A 14,909-nucleotide genomic window follows, 5' to 3' on the forward strand; every position below is an offset into this window, starting at 1 on the left:
ACCATGTTCCTCTCGGCATCATGGACCACAGCGAGCATCTTCTGTAGGCTCAGGTGCCGTACAGCTCCGTCTTCCTGTGGCTATTTCAAGTCTGCGCGCTATCTCACTCCTCGACCTTGATGTTGTACAGCTGCTGGGGATGAGAGATGGTGTTAACACTTCTAACAGCGTAAATCACCAGTCTCTCTCTCTCTCCCCCTCTCTCTCGACACACACACAAACACAAACACTCACATAGACTACACTTTTTCTCCGAGTCTTGCGCCTCCTCACTGAAATGTTGTGCTCCTCACCCACTATCTGTGCTGAGACGTGATTAGAGTCTTCTCGGTGTGATAATGGGCCACATAAACGCACACACACACACACACACGCGCACGCGCACGCACACACACACACACACACACCTTTTTACAGCCACAGAGCAGAGAGAGAAGGAGACTCATCAAGTAATTAAGGCCCTGGCTCTCCCATGGAAATTAAAGGAATGGCCCTTTGCTCTTATCTCTCTCTTTTTCCACCGTCTATTCCTCTCTCTCCCTCCCTCTCCCTCCCTCTCCCTCCCTCCCACTTCCTGCTGGGCTGATTGCTGTCTGGCTTCTCTTCTCACCTGAGTATTTCACTCTCTTTCCCAGGCAGGCAACCCATAGTGCATTGTGCTGGTGATTACCCCACTGTGGGTAATTGCGGCGGCAGTTCGCTCGATGTTATTTCCCCCTCACTCTGCCCTCACAGAGACGGGGGTGCCTCCCCTGAGAAAGAAGAATGGTGGAGCGATGCACTTTCAGCTTTGTGTGCCTCGTGTTTGTCTGAATGAATATACAGTGTGTGTTTTATTTTTTATTTTTGAGTACATCTCATCCAGACTGCTTGCTTGCATGGACACACTGTGTGTGTGTGTGTGTGTGTGTGTGTGTGTGTGTGTGTGTGAGCACGGTGAAGCGCGGCAGGTCACGCACACACGGTCAGTTCCATCTCTCACGTCCTTGAAGAGAAAATTGGGTCAGGAAACTGCTTTTACCTCAGTTCACTCCGGCTCTTTGATAGGAGCAGGAAAGTCCTAAAGAGCCAGCGCTCTTCAGTGCCTGACAGCTTCTTACACCCCTGAACCCCGGTGTCTCAGACGGTGCGGCTGTGTCCAAAGATATTTTGTCAGAGAGATTCAGTGCAACAGACAGCCTCGCTCTTTTTTTATTCTCATTTTTTTTTAGCTGTTGCAACACGAGATCGGCCGACAGCTGAAATGTGGAATATGTGTTGTTTTATTACAGATTTACTTGCGTCTCGATTTAACATCTAAAAGAGAGGAATGATAGACACATTAAAACAAATGAAGAGTGGCAAGGCTACTATTTTAGTGAGTGCTTTGTAGAGCAGTATTTTATTTGTCAAATGTCATCACACTTTACAGAGGAATGAACTTCTGACTAATTATGGAATTGATGTAGGTATTTAATATCTGATTAATAGGAAGAATGCGGATACAATGAATTATTTTCCTTTTATTTAATTCTTGCTTTCAGTTCTAAACATCGTTTTCTCACATCTGCATCGATATCATGTTAATTCATGATGGCATTTTTATGGAGTCATAGATTTATCGGCACAATTTGCCGCTAACAGGACTGTTAATTATTCCAAAAATCAAGTTGGAACAAAGGAGGACGTGAGGATGGTCTCGTTTGCTTGTGCCCACCATTTTCAAGTTTATCAGTTAACCTCAGTTCTGAGGTGAAGCGGTGCTCACTGTGGCCTCTGCTGGACCAAGTGGTGATTCCTTCAGACAGTGCGCTGTGCATCTAGGCTGTATACATGAACATGAATGGGTTTTTTGACATGACATGTGTCCTGCTGTCTGTCAGCTTGGACCAGGGACATGTGAGATGCTTGTGAAGAAGCGTGTGATTGTGTTGTTCACACGGGGAAGTGTTCGTGCTGCAAAGACTGTGGGTTTACATTTGAAAATCATCACCGTATGCGTTTAAATAGCAACCAAACTATGTCACGGTGTAAAATGTTACATAGCCCTAAAAGAAAATGACATAACAGAGCATTTAGACCAAAGAACTTTTCTGAACACATTTGAATCACTTTGTGTAATTTTGCATACTTTCACTTCCAGTATGAACGTAAGTACTTTATTTAAATGTGAAAGATTTTTGTGAGGTAAAAGGCGACTGCTTCAGCTCCTTGCTTGTCTCCTCTTAAGGAGCACTTTTATCAAATGTCTGTGTTAAAGAGGTTTGTTTTGCCTCTGCTGGCTGCAGTGTGGCTGCTCTCCTCGCTGGCTCTTTACGTCGCTGAATCGTTTTGTTGCGCTGGCGTCCGACGTGTGAGCCGTGTGACGATGATGTTGTTTGTGCCTTCGAGTCAAAGGAGTTCTTTTCAGGGACAAACTCACACAGGGTGGGGAATGAGAAATCCACACCACTGCCTGTAGTTCAGTGTGATTGGTTGATCGCTGTTTCTCTGGGGCCGGGCGTGAAGTGGACCATCAAATAGTGTGATTTGGCTGAGGAGAAAAAACTGCTGTGTCTGCTCAAGAGGGGCAGAACAGCAATGGATGAATGTGCCTCGTATATAGACGATAATCAACACGTTCTTGTCCTCCACAATCTAATATCGTCATATCGCCCACGCCGAATTGTGACATATGTGAGAGATGTACAGTAGAAGTTGACATTGTGTCTTATTTCGCTGTGAAACACATTTCCAAAAAGAGCCGCGCGTCTCTAATCGGTTAACGTTTGCCCAAAAGAAACGCAACGCACTCTGTGACAAAGACGCGTCGCACACTCATCCAGCGTGAACACCAGCTTAGTCTGCATCTGCAATCCAGACAAGACATCGACTTCCACAGAACAGTGTGAGGAGTCATGGATAATGCTGTCTGTGGCTTCATCGTCAGCGCCGACCCTCTGCTGCTCACGCTAATCACACCTGCTAACAAACACAGTCTCATCACTAAGTTGTCCTCTCTTTTCTCACCTCGCCATGTGCCTCTCAGAGCAGGTGGTTTCTGGAAGTGAGCTTGATTCCCGTATTTCTTTTTTGGGGCTGTAAATATTTTATCCGCATACAGCACATGAAAGGGAAACAGTTGGTTTCAGGGACCGTTCGTATGCAGTGGCAGAAAGACGAGATATAATATGCAACATTCATCACACACAGGCACCAGAACCGAGCTCTGACGAGGCCTGTTGCACCGGCAGCGTGAGGTCGTTCAGGCCAAGAAATCAGAGATGCATCTTCACTTCCACCGTGAATGTGTTTATAAGAATGTGTGTGTGTCCAACAGGCACTGGAAAGAACACAGGATATGGAACAGAAAGAGAGAAAGAGCAACTGAGAATGAGGGAGAGAGCGATTTCATCTCCTCCCCGCCTGTGTACATCTGCTCGAATGTAGGTCAGGCAGCCCCAGTCACTCTCAGAGCCTGAGAGAAGGAGAGGGCTGTGTGTGTGTGTGTGTGTGTGTGTGTGTCACATAAATAAAGCATGTGTGCCTCTGTTGTAACATGTGCATATATGTGTGTGTGTGCGCTGCCTTGTCCTCATGTGCCGTGTATATGATTGGAATTGTTTGTGTGTGTGTGTGTGTGTGTGTGAGCATAAATGCCTGTCATGTACAGTAAGTGTCATAAAATATTTCACAGGGGACATCACAGCCTTTCATTAATGCCCTATTTGGAACCGTGCAACTGGTCTGTGCAGTTATACGTGTGTGTGTGTGTGCGTGTGTGTGTGTGTGTATGTCTTCCCAAGATGTTTACAGTATGCAGTTAGATATAGGAGGAGCCCAGTAAAGCACCAGCATGGTCCCATCTCTTTCTACAAGGGTTAGGCTGTGAGAAAATACCACAAATACACGCACACACACACGCACATTGTTCGACATTCATGACATGAGGGGACATTGCATTGACTTACATTCATTTCCTGGAGACTTACTCTAACCCTAACCACAATTACTACTGGCCTAATCCTAATCCTAACCCTAACCCTAACCCTAATCTCAATCTCAGCCTAACCTTAAAACATACCTTCACCTTAAAATGTAGTAATTTACGTTATGGGGACTTGCTTTTTGTCCCCACAAGGAAGACAAGTCCCCATAATGTGACTGTGTAAACAGGTTTAGGTCCCCACAACATTAGTAATACCTGGACGCACATTACACACACACACACGCACACACACAGACACCTGTAGAATTCTAGGTTGAAAAGAATAGAAGTCCACCAGTGTTGGCTTTGTGTGTGTGTGTATGTGTGTGTGTATGTGTGTCGCTGTCCTTGGTGCTGAAACAGAATAGCGCTGCAGCTCCATGACTAGAACACTGACGAGAATACCAGCTCCACACACACACACACACACACAGAGAATGTAGGCTGTGTCCTGATGAAGAGTCCGGGAGCTGTGATTTGTCATCACCTCGCACATGAAGACCTTCATCAAAGGACAGACCCATCACTTACTCTCTGATTAGAATGACCATGGGGCCCTGGGTTAGTGTGTAGCTGTGTGTGTGTGTGTGTGGGTTTGGTATTCTAGTCATCAAATGTGATTTTTTTTTTTTTCCCTCTTTTTTTCACACTAAACTGTAGAAATAAAGGCAATAATATACTGATGTCAATGTCCAATTTTGCTTTACTTGAGAAGTGACCAGAGGCATCAGGTTTTTTTATTCCATTCATTCATTCATGTGCATTTGTCCCATTTCTGTGAGCCTGGATACATCAGAAAAGCTCAAACTCATGGATGGACCAATTAGATTGTGATTGGTCAAACAGTTGAAGGTCACTGAACACATTTTTAGCTACAAACTTGACACCATTTTAAGTCTCCAGGGCTGGAAGATTTGGGGAAAGTGATCTAATTGCTTGATTTATTTTAATATTTACTGTGTAATAGATTTAAAATGTGATTGATATTAGCACTGTCCAAACACTGTCTACTTTGTATAATCTTGCAAAGATAACAATTATGTACTGTGTAAATATAACTTTGTTTCTGACATGTGGGTGTGGGTGTCGCATAGAACAATTAAATCTAATGGGTTTTTTTTTTTGCAAATTTACTAATTACTAAGTTTCAAACTGTGATTTCCCCTTTAAAAAAAAAAGATGAACGGCTCAGCCCGACACGTCCACATGATCAAATGACAAAGTGATGACATTTCGTGTCCAGAATGTCAAAGCTCAATGTCACTGTGACATTATTTGTGGGGAAAGAGTTCCTGAATGTTATTTAACATCATAACCAAGGAACCTGTGAGGAGAGAGTGACCATATTTCACATTTGTTCTTAGACAGTCAGTGACATTAAGCTTAGGTTTCCACCTTGAAACTGTGTGTGTGTGTGTGTGTGTGTGTGAGGCATCCAGGCTTTAGAATGTCTTTGCAGTGGCATATTTGAGTTATGTCCACTGTCCTGGTCACAGCTTTGTGTTCTGTAACAAACGGCTTTACTCGCCGTGTACGCGAAGACACCTAGTGATTCTAGTGATTCTAGTTATCGAATGGAAATGCTTTTAAAATCAGATACAAAAAAAAAAGCATGAAAGACGGCACGTCCAAATGAAAGTGGTGTTTGAACGGCCCATTGTTTCACTTTAAGGTTTCGCACTTATAGCCCATCTGAAAGTTGTTTGTGCCTTCCCCTCACAACTCACTGCACGCTTATTATTCACACTACAAAGGAAGTGGACAAAAAAACTGGACTACAGGTGTGTGTGTGTGTGTGTGTGTGTAAAAAAAGACCCCCTGTTGGTTCAAAGTCAAGTCCGCTCCTGCTTTAAACAACCGCCACTCCTTTTACATAACACACAACAGGCTGTGTGAACACTCGCCTATGGTTGTGTTCGTCCCGAGGGACCAACCATTGTTTTTATTTAAGCTTCTGTGAGACAGGTTTGGACTGACTGACTGTCTGTGAGAAACTGACTGACTGTGTGTGCGTGTGTGCGTGCGCGTGTGTGTGTGTGTGTGTGTGTGTGCGTGCTATGGGCCATCTGGCTGGCTCCCTATGGGGGCCTTCATTCTTTGTGATGGTCCCTATACACTATCGGCACTTCATCTGTTCTCTCCTATACATTCGCTCAATTAGCGGCACCGGATGGAAAGAAACAAAAGCAGACACACGACACAGCCAGAGTTTCACACTCACTCATTTTCCCTCTCCTACTTCTTCTGTCTTTATCACCTTTTTTTTTTTTTTTGACATGGTGAGACACTGGCGCCCTTACTCACTCTCCTATCTCCCTCCACCCTCTCCTCCTCCCGTTCCTCTCCTCCTTTAACTCAGCGAAGGATGGAGAGCTGAGGAGGAAAATCATGAAGGCAGGCACGGATCATTAGCTATATTTGTCCCCACTTCCTGCAGAAGATGATAGATCTAGCTAATTACCCCATGTTGCCAAGCCTATCGCACACGACAAGCGACTGTTGTTATGGCGGAAATCAACGCTGGCTTCGGCGTGTGCTGCATAGCAGACGCTATATGACTATTCATGAGCCTGGAGTCAAAGGAGAAGGGGAAAATTTAAATCCTGTCATGGCTGTGTGTGAATGTGATTGTTCTGGGAAGGATTTTAATGATGTATGTTCTCCATCTTCTCCTTCTCTCTCTCTGTGCAGAAAAATGAGTCTGGGGGAGATGTGGTGAGCTCTTTCTCCCTAGCTGAACGTCATTCGGGCACAGTGGAAGCAGAGGTCCGGACCACAGAGCTGTCTCAACTCCAAACCACTGCAGGTAGAGTGCAGTCACTTCACTTCAGTTTCCTCTTAAGAACGTGTCACCAGTTATCTTCAGAATCAGCTGTTTATGTCGTCTATGGGATGGCACAGAATAGGTTTATTTCACTGTAACTGGACGAATGTGTCAAACGTCACTTCCAGGGAAGCTCAGCTTCCCCGGGAGTCAATTGAGGTGGAATGGGCGGGTGCAGACGCTGGGCTTCTGCATGACGATTGGAGGAACTGTCTGAAAGGCGGAGGCAGTTTTTGATTGACAGCTGAGCCTTTTCTGTCTCAGTCCTGTGTGGATGTTCCGAGGCAACTCTGTAGACAAATATCTGGATGTTACATTTTTGTATGTACATACGCATTGTAAATAAAAACACTATTATAGTGTTTTGATTTTACATAATTATCCAGTTTCTTTGTTCTTGCTGTTCGTTTGCAGAACTTATGTAAGAATGTATGTATAATGAAATGAGCGCCCCCTGTTTCAAAGACCACCACTGCACCCAAGCAATATCAAATAAAACACTGTATGCTGCACTAACTACACAATAAATGACACTGTAGCAACAACAAAACAAAAAGTAAAACAATTTTAATGAGAACAAACTCTACAGTGGTCAGAACTGTACGTAGACCAGTGGACACCAGACTCAGTGCTACAGACTCAGGAAAGAGAAGTTTAATAAATTCTTATTAAAGATCAGACGAGAGCGTTCCTTTGCCTGTGTTTGTTAATTTGTTTATTTTTTTAACGTGTCAATCATGATTTTTCCTAATAGACAATTTCAGTCATTAGCAGGGCATGAGTTTTAATTACCCGTCCGTCAGTAGCATTAAATACATTTTCTTACTTGTTTAATTTTCTCTGCACTGCAGTCAAAATTCTTCATCACATACCCTGAGTATATACAGTTTTATACAAGAGTATTTCTGATTTTCCTCCAACCTCCGACCAGTACACGTACCACGGTTTGAGAACCAGGGCTCGAGATACATCCTACGGTGTTTACAATAATCTACAAATGTGTTTGACTCCTGGACTGTGAAGGCCTTCAGTCATCGCCGGTCCAGCTGATTCATTGTTGTATTGTATTCAGATCACAGGTCTTCTCTCTGTAACCATGTTAGACCTCCACACATCTACCATACGAGTTATCACAAGCCACATGTCTGTGTCTCTCTCTCTCTCTCTCTCTGTCTGTCTGTGTCTCTCTGTCTCTCTCTCAGCGCCCACTCACATTCTATCTCTACAGCCCTTCACACTAATTCAGCTGCACTTAGCTTCGGTTTGGCACACATGTTTACTGTCACTTTGATGCATGGCGTAAATACGTATTTGCAGTGAAATATGATAATGCCGGCAGAGTTTTGTTGGCTCCCTATTGCTACACTGTTCTGTGTGGGTGTGTGTGTGTGTGTGTGTGTGTGCGTGTGTGTGCGTGTGTGTGGAGGGTGGGGTTGGGGCACCATATGCCTGAAACGCATTCTCCCAAAACTTCAAGGTGAAAACAAAGGGAAACTGATAACGATGTGAATTGTTGTGACAGATGTCTGAGCCCCCCCCACCACCACCACCAAAATGATGTGTGCACACACACACACACACACACACACATGCTTGTTTTAAGTGCATATTACAATAATGACTGCAGTCCTCATCCTGCTTCATTCAGTAATATCCACATTTCTTTTCATTTCAGTCTGCTTCTGGTGATCCTCTCGTGTCCTGTATAATAATGTAAACACGTTAATAACATCAACGCTACATCAACGTACACGTGACTGTTCTCGTCGAGGGCAACTTTGAAATCAATACCGACGCAAACACCGTTGGTATTTGGAAAGCTGCCTTTTCCCCGTTTGTGAGCTGAAGGCAAAGTTGAGCGGATTCTGTTCTTAGCATTCTCGTTCTTTCGTTTTTTAAAAAGATATTATTGGGGCTTATTTGCCTTTATTGGACAGGATGGTTGAGTGTGAAAGGTGGAATTGAACTTGGTTGCCCCATGGGGCAAAAGGCTCTGAGCTATCACACACATGTTTATAGGATTACAGGAGATGATGTGCATCAAAAATGGAATGCAGCCTGGACTTCATGCAGTGCTGAAAGTGCAATGTGGATCGAAAATCATGACTGTAAACTGCAAAACATGGAGAGAATTCAAATTCATTTTAAGGGTACGGGGGCTGGACCAGGATCCAAACCGGTGACCTTTTGGCTGTGAGGCAGTAATGCCAGCCACCGCACCATCACCACTACACAAGTCAAGCAGCTTCTTGTTGCTTGAGCGCTCAACTAATCTGTGCAACAAAGCAGTGAGATAACGTCCTTTTGAATCATACTTTTTAATAATAAAAAATATTATCATGATTAATCTCTTTGTACACAATGTAACTTGTAAACATGTAGTAATCACATTACTGCCGTAAGCCCAAGTTATTCTTAATATCGTTTACTTTTCATATGAGTGAGTGATTGCATTAATAACCGCTGTTATAAGATAGCCGTGTAATTATAGCTCAAATAACACAATAAGCAATTTGAATTCTTGTTTAAAAAATAATAAAAAATGCAGTCTGCTTGGTAATAAGATCATTATATGTGTTTGTTTATCTAACCTCAGCGTTTGGAGCACGGATGGACGTGACTCTGTGGCTTTTCATCCAGGCCCATAATGCCATTGATCAAGGGTCTAATTGAGACACAGACAGAGGAGTGGGCCTCCTCCTCCTAATCCTCAATAAGCAGGCTAACCTTCATTACAGCCATGACATTTTCCCATGGGGCGCTGCGAGAGAGAGAGAGGGGGGGAGAGGGAGAGGGAGAGGGAGACTGAATAGGGCTCTCCAACATATGGCCCGACACAGAGGCATGTAAGCTTCCTGGTGTCTAACTCTCATGAGGAGCCTTGAGGGAAGCAAGCACAGGCGACCTGACTTCCACTGTATCACTTGTTGTCGACACTGATGCACGTTTTGCTTCATTATTATCTTTGGTAGTTTTAAAGCAAGTAGGTCTCGATATTTAATTGCAATTTTTTCTGACAGATGTGGCAAATGAGATGTGAAGTCCAGCTTCAGTTTGATATTTACTGTGAACCGAGACTTTAAAAACCACATGACACTATAGGAATATAATGTCGTGTAGATACGATATTTTTTAATTGGCATAGAGCGAAGAACCATCAGTATTAGAACAAATAACATTGCAATAAATGAGCTATTAGCGAATTGTGTCGTTGCAAATTGCGATTTCAAACCGGAAACCATTATTTTCTCGGCCCTAATTTTTGCAGCTTTATTTGTAAACACTGGCTGTCACATGGTTATTGTAGCTGCTGTTTTTGCATTTAGGAAAAAGCCGAGCGTCAAGAGAGGAGGTGGAAGTTCACAGGAACAGTTCCATATACTTCCACTGTATATTATATTATTATTATTATTATATTATCTAAACAGATGACAGACACTGCAGACACCGAAACTCAGACGCTTAATACTGTGAACGAGGACGTGCTCGGAAATAAACAATGCAATAACTAAAATTAAACAAGCACAATAATGACGTTAGAGATAATAAATTAGAAAAACCTCTAAGTTTACATTTAAAAATGGGTCGTTGTTTAATTATTCAGTAGTTTGTTTTTGGTTTTGTTACACAGTAAAGAGAGAGTGTGAGGTACACACACACACACACACACACACACAATACCCTCTGCCGTCCAGAAATACTTCAGGTCGTTTTTTCCCTCCCTGCTGCACTAATAAGATTTACAAGGGATCCTTGCATTGGCTGATTTTATTTTTCTCTCGTTGAAACATTTATGGGCATTCATAAAGTAACACACCATTAGGGCTGAGGGGCTCTACAGTACACTAAGTGTGGTGTTAATAAATCATGTTTAATAAAAAGAGACATCCAAACAGGAGCCACAGCCCCCGCAGTCACAGCCCAAACTCAGCAAGCACGTATATTTAGGGACATCAGGAAATAACAGTGAAGACCTGAGGTGTTCTCAGGGCGAACTTACATCAGAGTCTGTAGGTCTCACATACGTGAAAGACGGAGATAGCGCGTCCTCGAGCACGTTACGAGTTTGAAAGGTTTGATGCAGGAGGAATGGAAGCAGCACCGTTGATGTATGGTGCTGAAGTGTCTCCACTACATCTGTATAATCACCAAATGGATGGTCACACATTGATGAATGTTTGCTTGAATGGCTGCGCAAAAATGGAGAAGATGGACAGATAGAGGCTGATACTTTACTGGAGTAAAGTTAAAGAAAAAAAACAGCAACATCTTTAATCCAGGACTAATCCTGTGTTTATCTGAGCATCATTCATGAATACAGATTACATAAATATCCATACATTTGGATATTGTGTTGTGTTTGGATATTGTATTAATTGTGTTTTCTTATTCGTATTGTTTTTAGTCGAGCACTAGTGTATGGAAAGTATACAGTTACGATACAATATATCACATTTTGTGTCAGTATCGGTCCAATCTTGGTCAAAATCGGTGGATCGGAAATCAGAAAGAGAAAAATACCTCAAATAACTTACGATAATAAACAAATTCAGACAGTTTCGGACAAGAGTGTGATATCGAGGCCTATCAAGACATATCGTACCACAGTGCCGTACTGATTCTTGTCAAAACACACGCCTACACGTCACATTGATCATTCATTTGTCATTTTACACAAAACTGCACGATTTTCATCGTCCCGTTCAAACTCGTTCTGTCACCTGTGCGAAATCTCTCCTCGAAATGTCGCGAACATCAGATGTGAAACAGACGTCTGACGAGCGAGCTGAGAGTATATGTCTGTCTGTCTGTCTGTCTGTCTGTCTGCCATGTGTTTAACAGCGTGTTTGTGCCTTCCCTGCAGATGGAGCTGGATGCAGACGATAAGCGCCATCGAACACGCTCCAAAGGTATCTGCATGGATACACACACACACACACACACACAGAGGCAGCAATGCCATTCAGGGTGACCTTCACTCCCCCAACACAAACGCACAAACACGTACACACACCAGTGCACAAATCACACACACACGAGTTCCCTCTTCTCTCTCGTTCTCTTGTGTTTATACCAGAAACACTCTCACCGTCCACCGTTTAAAGCTCTATTCAGGATTAAAATATCGTCGCCGTGTGCAGAATGTAAAGCAACAAAAACGATACATTGGTGCTAAATGAAAACATTGTAAGTTCACGTTTTAGCCGACAAAGCAGCGGCATTCCTTTTTTTAAAGTGAATCCAGCGGCTGCATAACCCGCTCACATAAAACCACGCAACAAACCTCGAGGAGTCTCAGAAGTCGGTGGCTGCTCTGTTCACTCTCTCAGGTTTATGGAATCTAAAAGGAGGTTCTCATCAGAGGACTCTCTTGATGCATATTTTATCGCCTCCGACTTCAGAAAGTATGAAACAAAGTCAAAAGACAATGGTGGTCGACTATTCCCACATTATGTGAATCCAGCGCCTTGTCAACCATGTTGGATTGGACCGAGTTACCGTCGTGAAGTCACTCACAGGAGTTGAGGGCGCGAGGCACTGCGTACATTTCACACTTGTAATTTAAAATCTGGTGAAGGTCATAAAGAGGGATTCTTGTGTCTGTGGTATCTCTCTTTTGTGTTCACTGTGTTGTTAAAGTTAGATTGGGTTTATTTTGCAGCCGAAATATTTGTAATATCACAAGATAGAAGTCCTGCTAATTACCTGTCATCAGTGTGTGTTTTTGGTGTTGGACACTCTGTTAATTATCGCCCATCATCAGCACGTCACATACACAAGCCAACAGAGATTTTGATTGTCCATCAAAGTGGAAACACAAAAGCAAAGTGTGGGAATTAGAAAGATTGTTCTTTAATGTGAAAGCACTTATAAAGCATCATTATTCATTGTAACACCTAATAATTCACAATCAACCAATGACATCAAAAACACTTCACTGTATTGTATTCACAATTTCTCTGTCTATGAAGGATGATATATTTGTCTTTTTTTTGGTGGTTGCTGGTGTTTGAAACAGGGGAAGCTCATTTCAGGCCCAGTTATTTGTACAAAAATTCTTCCATAAATTCTGCAAACGAAACGTGATAATTATGAAAAACTGTAATAGTGTTTTTATTTACAGTGTATATGTACGAACGAAAATGCTCTGTGTTGCTGAGCAAATAACACACAACAACTTCGCTAATAAAAATCCACACAGACTGAGACGGCAACACTGTCAATCAAAAAACTGGTCCCGCCTTTTTAGACAGTTCCTCCAATCATCATGCAGAAGCCCAGCGTCCGTGCCCGCCCACTGCTCCGTTGACTCTTAGAGAAGCTGAGCTTCCCCGGAAGTCACTTTTTTGCCACATTTGTCCAATCATAGACAAATAAACAGTTGAAGCTGAGTAAAATGTAAAATGTAAAAACAACACAGTTGAGAGGGAACTGAGCTTCCCTTGCTGTCCACCTGATGAATGAATGAATGATGATGATGATGATGATGATGTAGATTTAGCTCGCTCAGGTCAGTCCTGTTTTAAAATCGTCTCTCTCTGTGTGTGTCTTTCTCTCAGTGCCTGTGGATCCAGCGTTAACAGAGCTTTTCAGGTCAGTGGGATTGAAATACTGCTTTGCACCAATACACACACACACACACACACACACACACACACACACTGACATAGCCAAAGAGTCACACAATGGCAGAATTGGTGCGTTGTTGTGTCAAACAGTCAAACAGAACCTGGTTCAGCTGTCAACTTAATGTCCATTTGTGTGTCCGCTGTCATGTTTGATTAGTGCCTTCATATTAGAAACTCCTCAGCGCTGTGTGCCGTGATTTCCTCTGCCTCGCTGTTTTCACGTTTCCTCCTCCGTGAAGTGATACTAAGGTTATTTCACTTCTTCTCTCCTCACTCCTCCATCACAGTGTGAATTTCTCACTTTGTTTGTCTTTTGGACAACTTCATTGTCACCACATTTGATATCTACAGGAGAGAAACAACACTCACCAGTGTGTTGCCTTTAGTTAATGCTTCCTTGCCATATGAGATATTAAACATGAGGGTTTTTCCTCCTTTAATGTTCCAACTAGTCCAACTAAATAATTGTGCCTTTGTCTGGTGTGTTTGATGATTTTTTGCATGATTTCCTAAATGATCAGTTCATTTCTAATGCAGCAAAACTCTTTCCCATCATTCTGTGCCCACAGCTTTTAAGTTCCTTTCGGGTGAGTTGAGTGGGTGGAAGGTAGAACGCAACTTTATTTCCAATTTGAAGGTTTAGAAAAGTTCCTCTCCAGTATGTTTTTAAAATCTATTTTTATTTTTAGAAACTGTACATATGTGAGAGTAGCTGGAAGTTGAGGAGATCATGAGAATGAGATAACGCCAAGTCTGGCTGAACTGTGTTAGATCTCCGGTCTGTGCTTCCTGGTCCTTGCTCTGTTCACACAGTTACTGTCAGTTCTGGTCTCACACTGAGACCAGATAAAACCCATTTAATCCCAGGTTTAAAAGGTTTTTTTTGACCAATGTGTTAAATCAGCGTTCACTCCCAGATTAAATCACTGCAGAACAAGTGGGATTTGATTGGCTTCAGCCGTGATTTGCATCAATCAAAATCAAAAATCGAGTGCAAGACTCGATTTTTGATTGGTAGCGATGTAGTGCTACACAACGCTACCACACACATTCATTTGTAATAAGTAGAACCATCAACAAACCATAAATTAAGTGTCAACTATTTTGATGTTGTTGTTTTTAATAACTAAAACAAGTTATCACAATAATCAATATGTTTCCACATTTTTGGATATTTTATGGACTAAACGATGCTTCATGAATCAAGAAAATAATCGTTAATCAAAGAGAATAATCACGAGTTGCAACCCTTTTATTTTTTTTACTTACAAAGCCAAAGTGTTTCTCTTTAAATCAAGAGAAATCCTTATTTATATTGAAGGTAATGGACCGGAGCTACTTGGCTTTAAAAAAATCACCCTCACGTTTAATGCTCTTCTGTACTCAATGGAAATATTTCACAATAAAAGCCTTTTTGGACTGGAAAGAGAGCGATTGAGGGAGAGGGTGGAATACAGTGAAGTGACATCATCAAGTCACTTCATCAGGAAGTGAGCAGAAGCTCCCACTT

The 14,909-nt window shown here is 42.5% G+C and overlaps 1 protein-coding gene across 8 annotated transcripts in view; it reads left to right on the top strand.

Annotated features, from left to right (window-relative positions):
* Nucleotides 1-14,909, top strand: part of myt1lb (myelin transcription factor 1-like, b) — an 89,206-nt gene that overhangs the window by 24,856 nt on the left and 49,441 nt on the right. For all 8 annotated transcript variants that reach the window (XM_044047182.1, XM_044047188.1, XM_044047184.1 and 5 more), the window contains exons 2-4: nucleotides 6,638-6,752; nucleotides 11,635-11,680; nucleotides 13,331-13,364. In XM_044047182.1, coding sequence (XP_043903117.1) covers nucleotides 11,635-11,680; nucleotides 13,331-13,364 — 80 coding nt within the window. In that variant the 5' untranslated portion in view covers nucleotides 6,638-6,752. The remainder of the gene's footprint in view (nucleotides 1-6,637; nucleotides 6,753-11,634; nucleotides 11,681-13,330; nucleotides 13,365-14,909) is intronic.

The sequence above is a fragment of the Solea senegalensis genome, linkage group LG16 (genome assembly GCF_019176455.1).
Source record: "Solea senegalensis isolate Sse05_10M linkage group LG16, IFAPA_SoseM_1, whole genome shotgun sequence".
Classification (NCBI taxonomy): domain Eukaryota; kingdom Metazoa; phylum Chordata; class Actinopteri; order Pleuronectiformes; family Soleidae; genus Solea; species Solea senegalensis.